The sequence below is a fragment of the Lepidochelys olivacea genome (genome assembly GCF_965140295.1).
Source record: "Lepidochelys olivacea isolate rLepOli2 genome assembly, chromosome: 3".
NCBI classification, from domain to species: domain Eukaryota; kingdom Metazoa; phylum Chordata; order Testudines; family Cheloniidae; genus Lepidochelys; species Lepidochelys olivacea.
The window spans coordinates 77,224,131-77,246,809 of NC_140413.1; the positions used below are offsets into that span (position 1 = coordinate 77,224,131).

At 36.1% G+C, this 22,679-nt stretch overlaps 1 protein-coding gene across 2 annotated transcripts in view; it reads right to left on the reverse strand.

Moving 5' to 3' along the window:
* Positions 1-22,679, reverse strand: part of ASCC3 (activating signal cointegrator 1 complex subunit 3) — a 519,828-nt gene that overhangs the window by 143,466 nt on the left and 353,683 nt on the right. For both annotated transcript variants that reach the window (XM_084624580.1, XM_084624579.1), the window contains exons 15-17: positions 15,543-15,734; positions 15,017-15,241; positions 603-722 (exon numbers count right to left, since the gene is read on the reverse strand). In XM_084624580.1, coding sequence (XP_084480706.1) covers positions 603-722; positions 15,017-15,241; positions 15,543-15,734 — 537 coding nt within the window. The remainder of the gene's footprint in view (positions 1-602; positions 723-15,016; positions 15,242-15,542; positions 15,735-22,679) is intronic.

The following is a 22,679-nucleotide window of genomic DNA, read 5'->3' on the forward strand; positions in this document are numbered from 1 at the left end:
GATTTATTCCAATACACAAAATAATATCTAAAAACAACATAAAAACAAAGGAGTAAAACTCTTTAAATGACTGGATCCCGAGTAGAAAGAGACTTCAAATATGATTGAATGATTAATTTTATTAATCTATTAAATTAACAAATATTCTGTCTAATAATTTATGATACTGCCAGTGGTGAGATCTTCTAAAACAAATACTTGACAGAGGAAATACTATGTGTAGAGCAGAGCTATGGCTTCAAGAAGTCTTGACTGTATAATTCATATCTGACTTTCACTACTGAAATGCTGATAGTGACTAAAGCATGATAGTTGTTTTCATAAGAATGAGTGCTACGTGTTGATGGCTAATTTGGCCATTGAAAACGTATTTTGTATGATAGTGGGTAAAAGTGTTCGACAGGACAACTCAGAAGGGACCTTTTAACTTACTATTTTTCTGAAAAATAACTCTCTGCTATAGAAAATATCTTCTCCCTTTCATACACTTAAAGAATTGCTGATAACAGGTAAAGCAGAAATAGCAAATATTTATCCTCACATCAGGAAAGGTTTACAGAACCAGAAAGCAGTTTAGATTTTTTTTTAAATGCATTTTCTACCTGATAAGCCTTGTGACTGATGCCATATACTAATGGATTTGCTCTCATCCGTACATAAAGATAAGTGTAACTTATCCACTTTACTGCTTCCTCCACATTAGTTACTGTTCCAAGAGCAACCTGTAAGTAGGAAGAGAGACAAAAATTGAACTTACATATTAGAGGAAAACACAAGCATTAAGTTCATAATATACTGAATTCAGACCATTAGCAGTAGATTAGAGAAAGTGTCTGTAGCTTTCCATTTAAAATATACTAAAAATAATAATCATATAACAATCTCTTCTGAACCACCTATATATCTGCATTTCTAAAGCATGAATCATCATGGTACCTTTTTTCACAGTAGGTTTCAGATATCTGAGCACCTAAATGATCTTTTAATGTAAAAATTATAAACAGTAGAAAAGATCACGTAATACAGGCTTCTACTACAAGGAATCTGTAATTCTTCTATGAACAAGACTCATGTGAAATTCATATTTTAAACTTTTTAAGCCATGTAAACCTACTTTCCTGTCTGAGTTTAAGTGAGATGTTTGCAACCTGATTAAAATTGATAATTTTTCAATTATATCCTCATATGTGTTTAAGAAGCCATATTATAAGGGAAAATGTCCTGAAATTGTGGAAATAAGATTAATATAAATATTTTTCAAATCAAACAACATTGGCACACCAGGCTTTTTACCATGTCTTCATATATTGTCATCACTTTAAAAATAGGTTTCACCTGACTTTTATCTTTGAAGATTCACATACACATGGTCACTAGCCAGAGCAAGGCACTCAGGGCAAGTTGCCCTGGGTGGCAACTTCCGGGGGTGCCATACCGCTGGGTGTTTTGTTTTGCTTTGCTATGACTGGACAGCCTTTTTTTTTAAAAAAATATTGTTATTTTTTGCTCTGCTGATTGGCCAGCTTATTTATTTATTTATTTGGCCCGGTCACCAGTGTGGAGGGAAGAGGGATTGCAAAAACATTTTTCATCCCAGCCAGCAAAATGGCTAGGGCTGCCCCTGACTTTAGCACACAGCTGTGGTATCAGAATGTAACTGAAATTTGAGTGGGTGATTTATTTCTGTAGACTATTAATGCAACCATATTGAAACAATATTTCACTCAGGAATCTTTTTGTAAGTTAGTGGTATTTCATCATCAAATTGATTGACACATTACGTATTTACTTTTTTAAAAAGGCGACTTCAGTTATATTCTCTATCAGTTCTAGTCACAAAAGGCAACAATTATTTTTGTTTTTATTCTAACTTTGCTGTGAGAATTCAAGATTTCCATTATACTACTCAAACAAAATATACTCTTTTGCTTTGTTTCTCTCCATATTGTTTGGCAAACTCCTTAACAATGACTAATGTTAAAACATCAATTTGCTTTTACAGTCTGTCTCTCACATAAATCCTTTAAATTTACTTGAAAAAAAGCACACACAATGGTAAGCAATTTCAAATTCTCAGATCTACAGATCTATATGTTAATAGGGAAATTCATTATTATGAAATATGAAACAAACAAAAACCCCAACCTTACACTAAAAATATTACTGAAATCCCAAAACTACTGTTAGTTAAACCAGTTTAAATCTGGAGTAACCCCTTTTGATTTCAATAACGAATCTTCATACTTAAATCTCAGCTAGGGCTATGCTTCATAAGATTGGATTGTTTCCCAATAGGATAGAAATGGACACCAAATAAGTAATATTTTGATAAGTGCATATACTCATGGGACACTGAACGGGTTAAGAATGCACACTTATCATAAGCTACTTTAACTCAGTTGAAAGGGAGGGAAGACATCTTATCTCGTGCATAAGCTTATTCTCAATTTGCTGCCCAAACTTATTTGTTCATTTGATTTCTCCCCATAACTCAATAAACCCCTTTCTGGTACATACCCTGAAGTAGCATACTGACATCTTTCAATAATACAAAACCCCTCCTGAAAATATCTAATTTTGAAACATCAAGGCATAAAGCTCCTATCCTGGAAGATAGCAAAGTCTTACACGAGTCAAAAACAAACCACTGTTTCTACCTCATTCATTTTAATTACTCATTTTGCATTTAGATTTGTTCAAAATTAAATATTTCCATAGTTAAACGCAAAGCTAAGGAGGAAGATAGTAAGAATGTGTAGTGTAGATGGGTTGCAGATGAAATCTATAAATGTTTGTAAGGCTTCAAAACCTATTAATGCTCATCATTCTTTTAAGGACTGTACTCTAAATGCCATATGGAGAAAACAGTGAAAGCTACTTCTGAATATTTGCTGCCATCTAGTGACCACCTAAAGTTCTTGTGGATTGTTGGATAAGGTCAATAAAGGCTAACAACAAAGAACTTTCTACTGCAAACTTAAGAGTAATTATGAAACAAATGGTCTATACAATGAGAAGGCAGCTTCTGATAGGTTTGGAAATTTAGGACTGGTAAGTGGAGTGAAAAGACTAATAAAGGTGTTTTCATATTTAACAACGCCAGAAACAAAATTCTAAATTGTTGTATTTAACATAGTCTTAGTACAGCAGTTTTAATTTTTTAACTCTTTAAACAGTTACTTGGCTGTTATAAGAAAAAACACTGGGCCTTACAAAATACATATCATGTTGAAACTGAACTGCCTGATTGCACCTTTATATCTGATGGATAGACAACTAATAATTACATTGCTCACATAAATAATTGTGACTGCAAACTGTGCCTGAAAAATGAAAGGCTGAGTTTTAAAAATTCAGCTCACAATGTGTATTAGAGCGAAAATGGAGGTTATTTAAGTAGTCAGTGTAAGAATTTTTCAACTAATCAGTCAAGGGCTTATGCCAGTACAACTGTGACTTTGAAAAAAAATTATAACAGCAATAATAAATAGTTTTAATTTTAAAAAGCCCTATGCAAAGAGCTTAGCGAGGTGAGCAGCAATTCAGAATACAGTTTAATTTTCCAGTTTTAGTTTAAACAAGTCAATATTAATAACAGTACATCATCTGTAAAAATGTTTTTACATAATTATGTATATTTTCATTTAATTATGTAAAAACATTTTTACAGAAGTGATCTTTCACAGGACTCAGCAGATTGGCCCTGAGGCTGATTTCTCTTTATAAATATGGCACAATCAGAAATACATTGAGATTTGAAAGGAGAAACTGTCCTACCCCAGTAAAGAGAAGGAAGCTGTATCATTCTTCAGTAAAGGTAAAGAACTTGAGTAAAAGGTAAAGACACACAGAAGAGGGCTAATTTGACTGAATAAATCTGAACTATAGAAGCATTATATTTAAGTTCAGGAATATAGTAGATTTTTATTTTGTAAATACGGTAAGAACTATTTTTCTTATCATTTCTTTGAATCCCCTATACAAAGATCAAATAAAGTCAACCTATCAATTTGCTATCTTTTAAACATAGTCTCTTTGCTAGAGCTAAAAAACAAAAGCTCAATAAATCCTATCAGAATCAAATTCTCTTTAATTCTTCACTTTTCCATGCTAAATAATCTCAGGCTTGGTCATTTCCTCTGAAATGTAAGATCCACTACTGCTGAACTTTTCTGGACCTATTCTATCTCAGTTAGATTCTTCCTAAATAGCTTGTCTATACTCATCTCATTGTCCCTAAAAAAACCTGTGAATCTTGCTAGCACTGGTGCAACTTTACAGAGTTAGCAATGGGGCAGAGGGAGGGAGAGACTCTTGTATAGAGAAGGTGCCGGTGGCCATCAACTCTTCAAGCCACCATATCTTCTAGACTCGCTCTAAAAGGAATTAGACAACTTGTGGTACCATGCTGGTGACCGCTCTACAAAACCACTCCCATTGTTTCTGCCACAGTCAATAGCTGGGAGATTCTGGGGGAAAAAAGCCAGAGTAGATACAGCCTATTTGAGGTGATCAAAACTGAACACACTACCTCAGATGATGGTGTGTCACTGTTCAGTGTAATGGTCTCCCATTTGCATTTTATTTTATTTTTTCCTCTGAAGTGTTTTTGGCCTATTGGAGACATCTTCTGCTACTTATGATGATTCCTACAACTCTGCAAGCTTATATCTAATCAGTATATATGCAAAGAGCTAATCAGTATAAGGCTATTGCTGAACTCAAAGAGATAAACGATCAGGTTGCCATCTAGAAAAACAATAGACTAGTGTAACTGGTTTGACTTACTATTGATTTTCTGTAATCACGTGAACACCAACCTTTCCTGTCTTGTCATTATAGTAGGATAAATCATGTCTTGCATATCAGAGGCCATAAAAAAATGGTTGTTTCATGGTCTTGTCAATGCCCTACTTTGGCTTTTCAGCATTTTCAGTTAACCTACAGAATTGCTACTTGCACTAAAATGTTCATAAACAATCATTAGCATACTTCTCAATAGATTCCTAGCTGGTTTAGCTGCACTGAAGCCAGTGGAATTTCATTAACATGCACCAGCTGGGGATCTGGCCTTTAAAGTACAATTTACAATTACATTACAATACATTTGGTCTTTTAAAAAAATAATCAGACTTTAAAAAATTCATTCTACTCCTTTGCTTATTTATGTGGTGGACCAATAATTAAGAGATTCTCTAATTTAGTGTTGCAGCATATCACAACTTCTTAGGTTTTTTAACTGTTTAAGTCACATCATATTTATTATTCATTATTATTTTTATTATTGTAGCACCCAAGAGCCTCCACCTTGGACCAGGATCCCATTGTGCTAGGTGCTGTACAAACACAGAACAAAAAGGTAGTCATGCGTGTTTATTATTTTGGGAATTTTGCATACAAAATATTCCTTTCTCCACTAGTTTGCCAGTTTTCTTTCTCCCCTCTCACTCTCAGTTTTTAACTTAGTGCAATAAAAATTACTATATTTCAGCATATTGCATATTCTCTAAATTTTTTTATGATCTGGTCAGCCTGACTGACTACTAAAGTATATGTATTATGTGATTCAGATGTATTACGTGATCCTGCTCGTGTTGTTAACATCTCTGACTTTATAATGCATTGCTTTACATTTCATACTGAAGGTAACTGTGTGATCTATGATATTGTCTTTGCTATGGATAAAAAAGCCGTAGCGTTTTTACAGAATACTATTTAAGTATTCAGTTACTGTTAAGGATCATTTCAATTTCCATTGCGTCCACCTTTGGGCCAAGGATGCATTTCATTCATGTTTGAGGACATTAAATTATGCTACTGAACACTTGTGAAATACATGCCTATTTAGAAAAAATATTATCATATTCCTCTATGTTATATATCTGCAGCCACAATATTATAGATTACTTACAATTCTTCATAAACAGGCTAACTTTGTTATGGATGTTAGTCTTACTAATAAAATGAAATACTTGCACTCCATTTTTTAAAATTTAAGTATGTTGATGCCTAGCAGTTACTCCAAAAGAGTACTATTCCAACATTACAGAGCACTTTCTCCCTCATCTGTCTTGCTTTTAAATACTCCTTTTCCTTAGGACTCTTCTGCATGAGGATTAAGTGCCCATTTGGATACATACCAGCTCCGCTGGTACTATGGAATGATATTTACCTTTCCAAGTCTTCTGTAATTAGTTTTGTTTGATGGTGTCTAAGCTAATGAAATGTAGATAATTTATTATTAAATGGAAGAAAAACAAATAATAATGCTACATTAAAGCATCACAGTTAAAATCACAAAGCCAGAAAATGCAAAAGTTAGGGTTCCAAAACAATGCTAACGGCACATTTGTTTGATAACAGACAGCTGCAGCAAGTCTGGGTTAGCAGAAGCTTGGTACATTGATTTGTTATGTGTTTGTATAATGCCTAGCACAATGAAGTCCTGATTTAACTAGAGCCTTTGGATGTTACACTAGAATATAATAAATCATAATAAATGGTAGGTACTAGCTTCGTCTTTGCAATGAACAAAACAAACATTTAAAATGTAAACTGAATTTTCAGAATATTCTAGAATACAGCAAAACAGCAAACAAAAATGAGAATGTCCCTAAAATGATGTTTACCTATCCTTGATATGAAGCTAGATGTTTACCTAGGTCTGATTTTAAAAGTGCAAATTAATTAAAAAAAAAATGGACTTTTGCCCTTCTTTTCTTTACCCTATAAAGAAGGCCTGCAAAAATTAATCCTCCTCTCCCTCAAAAAGAGATATGATTTCTGCTTGCTCTGACAACATCAGGTATGGTTTTTCGTTTTGCTGAAAAAGCAAAAGTATCCTTGTGATATTATACCTTAATTGAAGAGGTAAGGTGTTGATTCTCTAATAAAACTCCTCTTTCTCCAAAATATTAGTCAGTCACTGGAATTAAATAGACATTAAGAAAAAGAAATAAAACCCAGAATTTTAGACATTCTAACTGAAGGTCCCGTTCTTCCTGAATTATTCTAAATGCTTGTGATGCTATCATTTGACTCGTTCACCACTCGTCCTGGGACAGAGAAAACCTGAATTTATAATGTAAAAATAAAGTGGAAAAATAAATACTTTTTGGGAAGGGGAAAAAATAGTAAAAAAATAATATCACCCTTTCAGGCCTTCTTCATAAATCGTAAGAAACAAATAAAAGGCATAAACCCAATATTTTCCGATGAAATCTTTCAGGATTTTGCTGTATGTTTTTCCAATGAAAATACGTACACTATCCCTAACACAAATTGTCCTAGCAGAGTTGTGAGCATTATCTCCTATGTTAATCCAAGCCCTCTGAGCAGCCCAAGAACATGGAGAAGTCACAACAGGGCTAGGGCTCTTCTAAAAATCTTAACAGATGGCAAACAGCGATGCTCAGAAGTGATTGTTTTTCCAATTAAAAAGATTATAGTTAAAAAAAGTTTTCCCATGCCAAGCAAAATCACTAATCCCCAGTGAACACTATGTTGAAGCAAAGTTTCAAACTTAAAGGGACAATTGGTGGCACTAAAGCTCTCTTTATACCAGTTGATGATCTGGCCCCCACTGTTTCTTCATTAGCTCTATTTACTAGAGTACAGCTAGATTTTTTTGAATTAAACATGTATTATTTAACTCATCCATGGATGAATTAAAAAGGAAAATCAATTGCAGCACAAACTAAACATGTACAATTTCATCTAAAAAAGCCAATAGTTAGGAAGTTATGAATGTGAAAACAGCATTATAAGAGATCATTTTGCAACTTCTACTGTTGTAGGCTCTAGCAGGCACCAGTTGATATGTTATTGTTCTGATTTATTAGCTCACCTTCCTTTGAATCAAGATCTTTATATAGTTTTACATAACTTCATCACATGTTTTCAGGATATTATGGATTTTCATTGGATCAGAACTGGGGTTCTCAAACTTCATTGCACCGTGCCCCTTTCTTACAGCAAAAAATACTACACAACCCCAGGTGGGGGGCTAAGCCCAAGCCCTGCCACCCCAGGCTGAAGCCCTTCAACTTCAGCCCTTGGCAGTGGGGGTCGGGCTTTGGCTTTGGCCTTGGCCCCAGCAAGTCTAACGCCAGCCCTGGCAACCCCATTAAAATGGGGTCACGACCCACTTTGGGGTCCTGACCCACAGTTTGAGAACCGCTGGATCAGAACCATTGACCGGCCTAAGAATTATTTCAGTTACCATGTCTGGATATGTTTTTTGGAGGTGGTTGCATGCATTCAAAAATCTTTATCATCATCCAGAGCCCTAATTTGTATGTTTTGATAAATAAATATATAACGTGTGTGTGTGGAGTCTGGGTAGGAGGGCACTCATTCATTTTGCAACAGTCCCAATTGCCAGCACGTATCTAAGATTTTAAAGTTCAGCTGGACAAGTTCTGCCTGCTTTATATTTTAAAAAATAATCATCATCATCATTTGATTTAATAGGGAAAAAAACTAACTATAATTAACATTGCTCTGTTCCATAAATGCTAATTAGCAATAGTGTGTTATGTATTTAAATAAAAATTCCTATATAATCTTATAAAATTATATCAACTAAAAATAGTATCTCTAGAAAATAAGATGGGGAGAGACTTAAATGGTGTTATCAATTACCTTCATTCGATTCCATCAAAAGGGTCCTCCTACATCCATCACAGTTAAAGATTTATATCATAGCTGTACAATACATTAATTAGTGATTGTCCTGGAAGAACTGTGCATCTGTCAATGTGATTTACAATCTTCTACCTTCTTCCTCACCTCCACCAGTAATTACTATCTCTACTAGAATATATGAGTCATGACATCAGCCACATTAACACTGGCATTAGCAGCTAAACTGGCATATCCTATATGTTGTGCTACTCCAAGTAACAGTTTTGTGAACTTCTCCAGGGGCAAAAGAACTCACAAATCACTTCTCATATAGGCTTTTGAAAACACCAATTCCACACCTAAGTTTTCCAGAGTTGTTCATTGAAACTGAAAGTCTTGTCTGGCAAGGAGGAAGAAAAAAGTTTGGGGCTCCTTTAAGCATCTCTTCTAAATTAGGGTTACATGGGACTTACCTGAGTGGAACCAAAGGTGGAACAGGAAGTGGCTGGATCAGGTGGAGGCAGTGAGCCACCATGTGCACTGGTCAAGAGGAGAGAATTTATACCCATGCACTCTGGAAGGAACCCTCTCTCTCATTAATCATAGATCAGCAACACCCACCCTCCAACCATGGAATCAGAGTAAGACTGCGTTTTTATGATCTGTTGTGGGCATTGCACTAGTCATCATTTTTCTTTCAGGGCTGGGAAAGAATTTTTCCCTCACTGCCAAATTGGCTGAAATGGGGTGAGCTTTTCACTTTGCCCACAGGTCAGGGATCCAGTGGGGTAGGTAAGGAGGTTAAGCCAAGATGCCACAATTTAGCAGGTACCAGGTGTCCAGTGCAGTACTTGTTAACAGAGATGATACAGTTCCCTAACAAACAGCAGTTGGATGGAGATTTAGGAGAAGTCATCCACTGAAGAATCATAGAATATCAGGGTTGGAAGGGACCCCAGAAGGTCATCTAGTCCAACCCCCTGCTCGAAGCAGGACCAATTCCCAGTTAAATCATCCCAGCCAGAGCTTTGTCAAGCCTGACCTTAAAAACCTCTAAGGAAGGAGATTCTACCACCTCCCTAGGTAACGCATTCCAGTGTTTCACCAACCTCTTAGTGAAAAAGTTTTTCCTAATATCCAATCTAAACCTCCCCCACTGCAACTTGAGACCATTACTCCTCGTTCTGTCGTTCTGTCAGAAGCTGGTAAAAGGAGGGTTGGAGCTCCTAAAGTCAGACAACAGGGAGACAACCCACCCTCCTTTTTTCCCGTTTCTCTTAATCCTCCCATGAAAGGAAGGTGGAGGGGTCCCAGCAACAGGCTTGGAGCAGGTTAGAAAAGGGAAGAGTTGACAGCAGCCCTCACAAATAAGTGGAAATGATTGAGAAAAGCCTGTACAATTTCTTCTCGAGTATTCACAAATAAGTTAAATGAGGAGAGTTGAGGCCTAATTAAACTACATCCATTGCTGGTTGTGGAAAAAAGGCAAAGCTTCATTAATAAAGTCTTTGCATAATGCTTCAAGACAGGAAAAATACATTAACATAGCTCCCCATACATTAAAAAGGTAGATTCTAGAAAGACAAATGCACAACCAGCTACACTTTTATGGTAAGTTCATACCAGAAAACTTGCTTAAAAACAGGCAATACAATTGTCTGTTTCTTTAAAATCACAAAGATAGAAAATTACTATTACTTACATTAGAAAACTTGAAGTGGTTTTGGCAATAACTTGTGGCAATAACCATTATGCCCCAATGTTGGTGTTAAAACAGCTCTATAAAGACGGACACTTCTCCGCTCTTAGGCCATTCATGATTAAAAATTGCAGTAACTCTGATTTTGTAATTTACCACAATTTCTAGGAAAACAGAGCACTTAGGGGAACCCGTCACTCCTCTAGAAATCAGAAGACTCTTGGCCAAAAAGTTTTGTCAGAAATTTCTCCAAGTTCTCTTTCCAACCGCTCAATCATATATAATTTATGTTTTGTTATTTTAATATTATCTCTACCCCAGAAAAGATCGTAGGTAGCCTAATTAATTATTAAAAATACTTTTTATAGTTAAATAGATGAATAAATGCTTAACAGATATAAAAATCTTGGCTAAAATCCTAGTTTTTCAGTCATAGGATTATCCATACCTACTCAATTGAACTTTTTATTGGCATGTAGTATTCAGATATTATAAGGTAAGACAGCTGCTTGATAGGATTTCTTCAACTCAAAAAGGAGTTACCTCCCCCTTTTGTTCAAAGGACAGTAGTCAGACAACAGCTGGGTATGAGAGCTGGAAACTTTCAAGGCCTTTATTAGTTGGATCAATCTTCTGTTACATATTACAGCTATTTAATTTTGCACTGTTTTCTTTCTGACAGAGACACAAAACAGGGTTGTCTCCTTTCATGGATTTTTTGCCTTTTCTGCACAACAACCAATTAGCTTGATCACTGAAACCTTAGTGTGCTGTGGAACACTCAAAACCCCTTAACTTATGGATATGAAGCATTCCATATCTCCATATCGTCTAAATTAAATCAAAGAGTAAGGTATAGGTTTAGACTGTGGTTTTCAAAGCCAAGTGAGGGTATATTTTAATGGAAATTGTGTATCAAAATGCACAGAGATATAAGAATTACCATAGTGGGTAAGATGTATAGTCCATTTAGTTCACTATCATGTCTCTGACACTGGATAGTACCAGATGCTTCACAGGAAGGCACAAGAAACTGTAGAAGAAGCAGATATGTGGTAACCTGCCATTGATGAAGATCTCATTCTGATCCAATTGTTAGAGATTGGTTTAAACCCTGAAACATGAGATTTTATCATCCTTCCATTATTCTTTTCTTGCATTATGAAACAGGGAGAACATCTGATATATATTTTTATCATGTTTCCTCTTACTCATCTCCTTTCTAAGGTAAACAATCCCAATCTTTCCAGCCATCACATGAGAGTTTTTCCCCACTTAATCATATTCCTTCCCTCCTCTGAATCCCACTTTATTTCTGCAATATCCTTTTTGAGATGGGATGATCAGTATTGTGCACAATGTTCCATATGAGTCTGCATCTTTGATATATTTTTATAATACTGTACTACACTATACTTTTTTTCTATATTGTTCTCCATTTTTTTCTGTATTGCATCCTGGATACTCTTTTTAACCAAACCTGCACATTGAGCTTAGGTATTAACGGAGTGGATCACAGTGATGCCCAGATCTCTTTCCTGTATTTTAGTACAGTTAATTTAGAACCCTGTAAGGTTTATGATTACTACAAAATTTCCCCTCCACTTTGCAATACGTTGTATTTATCAACATTGGATTTCATCTGCTATCATGTAGACCATTCTGCTACCTTGATTAAGTCCTTCTGAAGTTCCTCATAGTATTTTCTGGACTTGACTATCTTAATAACTTTGTTATGGCCTAGTTGGCTTTGAAAATTTCAACATTAGCTAAATCACTTTATGGTATACACCCTATCACTCTAGAAACTGCGGTTTTAAAGTGGAGCCTAGTAGCTTCACTTATTTGAAATTTTTACCCCAGAATACAAAAGAAATAGAGAAAATCTATTCACTCAGAACTCAAATTGTTAGGTACTGTTTCCTCAACTCATGAACTGGTGTCAAGAAAAAACTCCACTGCAACTTGTGCTGAGGTGACAGATTTCCAGTAGATCCTGAATAGACAAGATCTCCATTCACATTAAGTTTTGGAATTTTTGCTTCACTGTGCACAGGTCCTCCAGACATGCATACAGGATGTGTTCAAGACAACAAACCTAGTTATGCCAAATATATACAAATGTGGTAATAACACAATGTGACATATGTTAGAAATCAATCAAGGGGCTATTTCTGGTTCAAAGTGCTTGACAAAATGGCTCAGTTTACTTCAAGTCTGCTATTCAGTATTGCTTGAATTTTTTATTTTGGATACTGTGTTACCTGCCCAATTTATTGGAACGTAAGTTAGCTGAGGCACAAATTACTCTGTTAGACATATTGTTTACATTCTTTTGCATGGACAGAGTATTGACTTACTCTTTAAGCCTGGGTTAGAAAGTATCAATAAAAATGCTTGATCTACCTACGCAACAGAAAGACTTGATGGATTCTACAGTATGTTCTTTTCAGAGTTTCATTTCTATTTTACCACAGCTATTAGATTTATAGCTTCACTTCCCCCTTTTCTTTCCTTGACCCTCAATTTTTATTAAAGTATATTAATGACTAACCTTGGTCTTTCAATTGAGAGAGAGAGCGAGCGAGCGAGCAAGAGAAAGCACTGGAATGGATTACCTAGGGAGGTGGTGGAATCTCCATCCTTAGAGGTTTTAAAGGCCCGACTTGACAAAGCCCTGGCTGGGATGATTTAGTTGGGATTGGTCCTGCCTTGAGCAGGGGGTTGGACTAGATGACCTCCTGAGGTCTCTTCTTACCCAAATCTTCTATGTTTGTATGAAATCTTGGTCGGGGGAAAATGGTGGGAGATTCACAGGCCCCATCTCCTCTTCTTCCCACAAGCAGATCAAAGGTGTATTAGTAGAGGAGTACAGCAGGACTGCTGTCAGCTCTGTAGCAGCAAATGCACGGAACTCAGTGCTCAGAACAGTAGTTGATCCACCAAGCTCCCTCCAGTGCTGTTCTCCCTTTGCGCTACCTCACTTTGGGGGAAAGAGGGATAACAATTGGTCACAGGTGCTTCTTTTTCTAACGCTCATGTCTCTCTCTCCTATTCTGGGGTGTGTGGCAGGAGGGGGTTCTCTCTCCTTTTGCTCCCCAGCCTGTACCAGGTTCCTTGAGGGGCATCACTAAGAGGTGCTCCTGTCCAGAACCCTTTCTACACTTCAAAACCTCCAGATATTTTTTTAACTGTATGGTGGTGTGGGAGAGGGATGGGAAGTACATGTGAACATTTCCACCCTTCCATAGTATTTTATGGCTAATGCTCTTTGAAGTAGCTGAAACCTTTTCAGGCAGGTGCTGAAGCCCTAACTATATCCTGGACTGTACTGATGTATAAATCTACTTGGGCAGGGATTCTTCCTGCAAACAGGGATTGAAAAGAGTCTCAAACAAGAAATCCAAACCCATCAAAAACTAAGAGACACCAAATCTGGCCATTTCTTCACCCTGACCGTCACACTTCTATGAAAAGTGGTACCAAGGACTAGACCTGCACTTTTCAGAAACCATTACATCTGTTTTAGCTTTATGTTTGGTTTTTAAGTATTACTCATATTTTTTTCTTTTTTATATAACTTGGCCCTCCAATCACAAAACAACAATTACCAAAAAAAAAAAAAAAAGACTAACATAATGACAAATAATAAAGCAAAAAAATACATAGATAAAAGAGTGAAACATATCTTAAATACCCAAACATCAAGACATAATGTGATCCACTAACAAAGTCATTAAGGCTTTCAGAGTTTCAATAAGTTACTGAAGGGCATTTAAGTTAAATATAACTGTGAATTTCTTTACTTTTATTGGGGAGAAAAAAGTCTAATAAGTGCTTTTGAAAACTGATTTACCCTTCTTGATTTGGAATAGATTTCTGAATGTCCCAGAAAAAAATATTTTTTAATTGGTTACTATGACTAGCCTTTGAAAAATTATATTTTAGTATGATTAAAGCAAAATGCAGTCTGCAAATAACTATGATATTTTCAAAAGAAAATATATTTTCATTTGAGATTTTAACTTGCCATTTGTATCAAATCTGTTTCAATTACTACTGTAAAACTAATATCAAAGAGAAAGAACAGGTCAAACCAGAATGTGTGTTACACTTCCTAGCTCCGGTTCAATAAATTAAATATTAGAGTATTCACAAATAAAGGATAACTTTTACAAAAATCTATTATTTTTTAGAAAATTTCTTGTTAGTTTGTTTTCTGTGTGTGTGTGTGTATATATGTATATATATATATATATATATATATTTATTTCATTTTACTTTTATACTTTCCCTTAATTAATACACTTTATACAGAGCATTGGAACAATCCAGTTATGTTAATTAAATTCAGATTCTCCTAAAATAATTCTGTGTAAAAATATAAAAAAAGATTATAGATTCTTCTGTAGCCGGGGCTTATATCTGCTATGTTGACTCTCCATATTTTGACTTGTAATATCTTTAATTACTTTCTTCTGTGCTTGTAGTGCCTTGTGATACTTACCACGCCTGTGCAAAGTGTTACTTATTGTTAATTTCTCTTAAATCAAAATATACACCTGTAAAATCCCTTTATTGGGTGGAGTTTCTATTACTTTATAGATATTTTGAATATATGAATATTGCATTTTTTGTGATTAAAATTTGTCACCTTAAGATAGTTTCTCTTAACAACTTATCAAATATTACCTCTGCATTTAAGTTGTCAGCAAGGCTTTCAAGAAACTGGCTCTCAATTGGGTTCTGCTGAGTAAGCAGAGTCAGGTAATGGCTGAGTTTATCATGTGTTGTAATAATGATGCCTTCTCCAAATTTGTCAAACTGAGGCCGTCCAGCTCGACCAAATATCTGCATGACATCTAAAATTCCAAGGTCAACAAACGAGCCTCTTTTTGCAGCATATATTTGTGTTCCCTGGTTGAGGAAAAGTTAATAAAAATTACCATAAACACACACGAATATAATCCTGATGAGCTGAATACTGAAATTACGCAAATATAGCATGATCTCAAAAGTGTACCTTAACTAATCCTTTCATAATCTGCGATATATTTAAATCTGTACTATACAAACTGGATTCTGACTGGAGAGAATCAGTTTAACGAGATATAAACAACATTTCAAGTCAATCAGACCCCCACAACAAAGATCTTGCATGCATTTTTACAGGTTTGTTTTAATACACATTCACTTGCAGAGCAGGATAAGCTCTTACCTTAATAATAACAGCATGAGCAGGAAGATTGACACCCCAGGCTAATGTGGCTGTACAAACGAGGACTTTGATATGTCCATGAGAAAACAAGTTCTCAACCAAACTTCTGTCTTGCCGCAGCATTCCTGCATGATGAATACTAAATCCATCTGGAAACAATTCACGTAACTGCTTGTTTCTGGACCTTTGTACCTACAATGGGCAAAGGAAACACATTAATTCAATGAGAACTACAGTACAGGAAGCACCATACTTAAAAAAGGATTCGAATTATCACTATTTCAAGAAGAAGAAAAAAAAAAGATTAGTCAGTACTATTATGAACCATATAAAAACGAACCCTTTCCACTAATGGGGAAATTTAAGTACATACACACACCTGTTTATATACTGTAAGTGAATCAAATTGTTTCCCATAATTACTTGCAAAAGAATTTACTTACTGGGGACCCAGAGAAGACAGATGAGCATTATACTACACTGGCTTCATTTAAGCTCAGATGGCTCAGATTTACCGATTCACAATATAAAAAAATATTTGAAATCCTGAATTTCTCTTTCCTTTTTAACATAAACTCTTTCTATTGGCAAGAATGATTGTTACTTTCCTGCTATTATAAGCATCTTATTACACTTCATTACCAACTGAGACTCTTTATGTTTATCTGTGGATTTCTAGAGCACCTGACACTACAGTTTTTTCAGCACTACATACTGTATAACTAATTTATTTTATGTTCAGTTGTGGCAAATGTCAATTTCTGCTTTATCATTAGATAGATTAGTCCCAATTCTGCTGTCTCGCACGCATCATATATCTACCAAGAGCCCATAGAGTTGCACAGTAGGTAAAGCAGAGCAGAATTTGGATCATTACATTGGCATGTTGCCAAACACACACAATAAGTCTCCGCATGCACAGAAATAAATAGGGAGATGGGAAGGAGTGCAATTATGATGGGAGGAGAGGAAAACGAATACTTAATAAAAGCAATTCAGCACATCTACTTTTTTCAGAGTTAATAATTCTGGGTTCTGAGAACTTGTCGGGAAAAATATATTAGGGCTAATGAGAGACTGAAAGGGTGACAAAGCTTCTCAATACCTGAGCTATACTGTCTCAATAGTTTTTATTTATTCATTTGAAGGGAACCAAACTAAGCTTCAAATTGGTGAAGTGTTCACGAGGATTTTTATGTAAGTCAGTAGAAAAATCACATTATGTTATTTAACTTGACTGCTGCATTGCTTAAGAATGTATAAATATGAAACTGAGAATGAATAAATATGAAGCAATGCATTTCATGGGAACTATTCTTTGAAAGTTAGAAAAGGAAAACAAAATATTTTATAAAATACACAAATGCGCAAAAGGCCATTGTATGTAGCAAATCAACCTCCCCAAAAGAAAATCTCTTCATCTGCCTGTTGTTTTAATGTAGGCAAAATGTGAATTTGCTTCTCTGTCAAAGTTGAGAATACTAGAACCAAGGAACTTCCAATCTCTAGTCAAAACTTGAGACACTTTTGCAACCATACAAGGTATAGTGAACAAGAGCAGCTGTTGATATTAAAACAGTTGCCCAACAAGTTTCAGAAAAATCATTGTCCAGCTATACCGAAAGGAGGACAGGAGACTCTTGATATGGATTTAATCAGTCCGGAACTTTATTATTAGATATTTGGGACTACCCAGCAGATAAAAATGTATAATGCAGGTAAATTCATGTTTATTCAAATAACTATTTGGGACTTCCACCCGCGCCCTTCCTCTCCCGCCCTTCATTTTCCATCCAGCTCCCACAGCCAGCCCATGACTGGGACCTTACCATCCACCCCCTTCTTCCCCATAGGAGGGGTAAGATGGGCTATAAGTAACGGGGGGCGGGGTGGCTCCTTACCATACCAATCATAGGACTCCTCCATTCCATTCCTTTAACCAGCACCTCCTTTTTAAGTCCTTTACCAGGCCATTTATCCAGTCATTGGATGCCTTCTCTATGCAGTACCTGCACTGAATATCCACTCAACACTTACAAATGAGTTGCGACATAATAACTAACCCCTTTTCCTCCTCACCATAGTAAGCCCTCCCTAAAACCAGCTGTAGGGAAGGTGAAAACCCCTTCACTCCACCTAAATGAACATAGTGGTGAGGGAAAATACCTTCCTAACCGCTCTAAAAAGGAGTGACTAGTGCAAAGCCCACAGCAGGTCCTATCCAATCTGATATTCACCATCTTGAGGGGAGGAAGGATGGGTGCTGCCTTGCTAACTGCATGGAGAAAGGGCTTTTAATGCCCAAACCTGCCCCTTTTAAAGTCTTTTGCACTTATGTTCCCAGTGGATGAGTCAGTGTTGCCCACGCTGACCCCCAGGCTCACCTCACCCGTAAAGCAGCAGCAGCTTCTGACCTCCTGCAGCAGCTTCTGACCTCCTGCCTCCCCTCACCCGTGAAGCACGGCTACCCTTCCTCTGGAAAGCCTGGATAACATCTCCCCCACTCCAGGTGAGATGCAGTCAAATTAATATTGGGAAAACAATCTATTAATAAGAAAGACCAGGTGCTGATATGCAGTTCTTTTAGATTAGATTAAGAGAAGAGAGAGGCTCTTTATGGAGACCAAAGGAGGAGCATGGGAAGTGTGTTTATGAGGAAAAACAAAAATTAAGAGAAAAGGTTTAATCATTCCAGTATTCCAAATAGCTGAGCATTCTTGAGTATTTTATAATATATTTAAATATTTATTTGCATCCAAAATATACCAAATGCCTTAAAATAAAGTTCTTGAAGAATTTAGTTCTCAGTTTTGTTTATCAGATTTACAATGCTGGCTATCTTAGTGCAACATTAAACAATATTTTTTTAACAGGTACTTAAGAGATTAAATGTATTTTACTGCAAGATTATCAATAGTATGCTACAGAGTTCACAATACACATTTGATATTGTGAAAAACAATAATGATGGCTAGACTCAGACAGTCTACGGCACTGAAAAAATTAAATGATATGTAAAGCACTGGTGGTTTGGAACTACCAGTGCAAAGAGTTCTGTTGTACATAAAAGAATCAAATCAAACAAGTGGTGTTAAAAACAACAACTGCAAATAGGCATCAAAGAGAAAAAACACATGTAATATGCAAAAATATTCAGCGGCTGTAACATATGCAAAATCTCTGTTTGAAGGATTGCACATTGTTCTATCAAGGCCAAAGAGATTCTTAAACATAAACAGCTAAAAGAAAAAAGCAGAGCCAAACAGAAAGAAAATGTGCCAGTCATTAAATGAGTGATACAACTGAATTATCACTTTTGTTTCTGGGACTTGAATGATTGCTATTAGCTTTTACAAAATAAAACCACCATACAAACAAACAAAGAAAATAAAACCAACCAAACAAGAAAACACGCTGGGGACACTGACTGATCTGAACTTCCAACTTGTTGAGGTCCTGATAATTAACACGGTCATAGTAAAAATATGAAATTCACCAGAATAAAGACAAATTTTCTGACCCTTAGCGATAGCCAGTTTTATAAAAAAAAATATGCACAGAATTTTTTTTAAATGTTGGCAAGTATGGTTGAAGTTGTACGTGCTCAGCACATCCTAAGACTCACTCAGAAGCTTAGAGGATTAATATTAGGCTTTGCAGAGTTCTACAGAAAGGTTCTAACATGATTTAGATTCCGGTATCAATCGGAACATATTACTAATACATACACTGTAAATGAAATCACGCTCCAGTTCACGGGTGCCTTCTTTTGATTTTAGTTTGCAATCTGAATTTCACTTTTCCATAATATTCAAACTTCATTTAAAGATAACTGCTCTAGTCACTTTAGCTTCTGGTTTTTGATTACTATTGAACTATTACACATAGAAGTTCAATATTTCCCCATTATAAGATCATGATCACTTTTAATATAAAAAATAATGGTTTCTGTAAAGAGAAATCATGTTTTACTAATCTATTAGAGTTCTTTGAAGGGGTCAGCAAACATAAGGACAAGGGGGATCCAGTGGACATAGTGTACTTAGATTTCCAGAAAGCCTTTGACAAGTCCCTCACCAAAGGCTCTTACATAAATTAAGTTGTCATGGGATAAGAGGGAAGATCCTTTCATGAATTGAGAACTAGTTAAAAAACAGGGAACAAAGTGTAGGAATAAATGGTAAATTTTCAGAATGGAGAGGGGTAACTAGTGGTGTTCCCCAAGGGTCAGTCCTAGGACCAATCCTATTCAACTTATTCATAAATGATCTGGAAAAAGGGGTAATCAGTGAGGTGGCAAAGTTTGCAGATGATACCAAACTGCTCAAGATAGTTAAGACCAAAGCAGACTGTGAAGAACTTCAAAAAGGTCTCACAAAACGAAGTCATTGGGCAACAAAATGGCAAATGGAATTTAATACGGATAAATGTAAAGTAATGCACATTGGAAAAAATAACCAACTATACATACAATATGATGGGGGCTAATTTATCTACAACTAATCAGGAGAAAGATCTTGGAGTCATCATGGACAATTCTCTGAAGACATCCACACAGTGTGCAGCGGCAGTTAAAAAAGCAAACAGGATGTTAGGAATCATTAAAAAAGGGATAGGGAATAAGACAGAGAATATCTTATTGCCCTTATATAAATCCATGGTATGCCCACATCTTGAATACTGCGTACATTTGTGGTCTCCTCATCTCAAAAAAGATATACTGGCATTAGAAAAGGTTCAGAGAAGGGCAACTAAAATGATTAGGGGTTTGGAACGGGTCCCATATGAGGAGAGATTAAAGAGGCTAGGACTTTTCAGTTTGGAAAAGAGGAGACTAAGGGGGGATATGATAGAGGTATATAAAATCATGAGTGGTGTGGAGCAAGTGAATAAGGAAAAGTTATTTACTTATTCCCATAATATAAGAACTAGGGGCCACCAAATGAAATTAATGGGCAGCAGGTTTAAAACAAATAAAAGGAAGTAGTTCTTCACAGAGTGCACAGTCAACTTGTGGAACTGCTTGCCTGAGGAGGTTGTGAAGGCCAGGACTATAACAGGGTTTAAAAGAGAAGTGGATAAATTTATGGAGGTTAAGTCCATTAATGGCTATTAGCCAGGATGGGCAAGGAATGGTGCCCCTAGCCTCCGTTTGTCAGAGGGTGGAGATGGATGTCAGGAGAGAGATCACTTGATCATTACCTGTTAGGTTCACTCCCTCTGGGACACCTGGCATTGGCCACTGTCGGTAGACAGGATACTGGGCTGGATGGACCTTTGGTCTGATCCAGTATGGCCATTCTTATGATAAAATGCTACAGATTAAGTGATAAACTGAATTCTACATTTAATCCCTATGAATTACACACTTTAGAATAAGAAATATCATGCATTTCTCAAGTTGTCCTCATTTTCAAAGAGAAATGAAGTGGGTAAATTCCTAAATCATCCTAAGGAAGGTTATTTTGCCAGAAGTTGGGAATAGGTGACAGGGAATGGATCACTTGATGATTACCTATTCTGTTCATTCCCTCTAGGGTACCTGGCATGGGCCACTGTCGGAAGAGGTGTGCTAGATGGACCTTTGGTCTGACCTGGTATGGCTGTTCTTATGTTCTTAGCCAGTATGTAGTCTTTAAAGACAGCACCTTTGCAGACAAACCTAAGCACCATCTCCATTAATTACAGCACTGTTCTATTAAACCCTGATTTACATTATTCCAGAAGCAACAAAACCAGTGATTAATATATATGAAAAGTGAAGCTGTAAAACATGAAATGATATGTTACCTTCATTTTGTTTTTTATCACTGTTTTAAAGAGTTTATGTTACAATTTATCTGAAATGGTAAATGCTTCAAGGTGGATGGGGAAGTACCTTATTACGAAGTCTGTTTCCAGTGTCCTAATTACAATTGATTTTTCACCCCCATTGCTCAACTAGCTGGAAATTTATGACCTTTTGCTTCACGTGTGTCTGCATCAATAAGAGTATGTATTAAATAAATACTTGATAGAACATATTTAATAAACTTCACAGCAAAGATAGCCATGGCAATGTCTATATTTCTCCTTTCAGAGTCTTGAATTTCACGATGCTTTCTATGAGGGCGCATTAAAAATGGCAGTGTTACAAACAGTACAGTGAGTTGTCTACAGTGACTCAGAGAAAAATGTGCCACTTAATTTTAATGAGAAGTGAGGCGTATAAAATGAAAAAAAGATTTAATCATGCATTGGTGTCTTTCAACTACAGAGATAAAAAAACATAACATGACACTCTTTCCTACCTTCCCCTTTCATCTGATAGTACATTCATGGAAGAATACAAACTACCTGCTTTTTGTTTGAACAAAACAGGCTTATGGTTATATTTGTCTTACTTTAGCACCTTTTTCACTTGGATGTTCAGATAGAGATTGATAAAAAGAAGCATAGGCCAACCTATCAAGAATTAAAAGTGAAATGACATAGAACAATGATTTCTACAATCTTCCTTCTCTAGACTGGTTCAGGACAGGCTGGGTACATCATCATTGCCTTGTCTTAACTCTGCGATGATTGATTTTTTTGGCGAGGACAAGGTTAGTTGTTTGGATTTGTTTGCAGCTACTAAGTCAGGTCAAAAATTTTGTTGTCTTTCCTACAGAAAGCCATGTTTCTGATTGACATGTAAGTATTTTCTTCCAGCTACATAAATGGAATTGGCTGCTCCCCTACTTATCTCATAGTTACCGTGCTACAGCAAAACTTTTTCCTTGAGACCACAAGGCTGAATTATTGTAATTTCCTCCTTGTAGGTTCACAACAGGGCATCAGTTTTAGCTTTTGTAGAGAGCAGCATCATATTTCTTCATTGGTTTGAGCAACTGTGAGCAATTTAAGTCCATCCTTCTCATTCTCTAATTCACTCTTCATTAGCTGAAAGACCTCAACAGTTTTGGCCACTGTTTTTTGAGGTCTACTTAAGCTCCACCCTGATGAGTATGTGTGTTCATATACCACAGGCCTTTTTGAACCAATTACAAAATATAATTAAAAAGTCCCAAACGAACCAACCACCAAAACAAACTAATCCTGCTGCAGACTCCAATAAAGGAAGTTTAATATGCTATTAGTAATAGATTTAATAAGTGT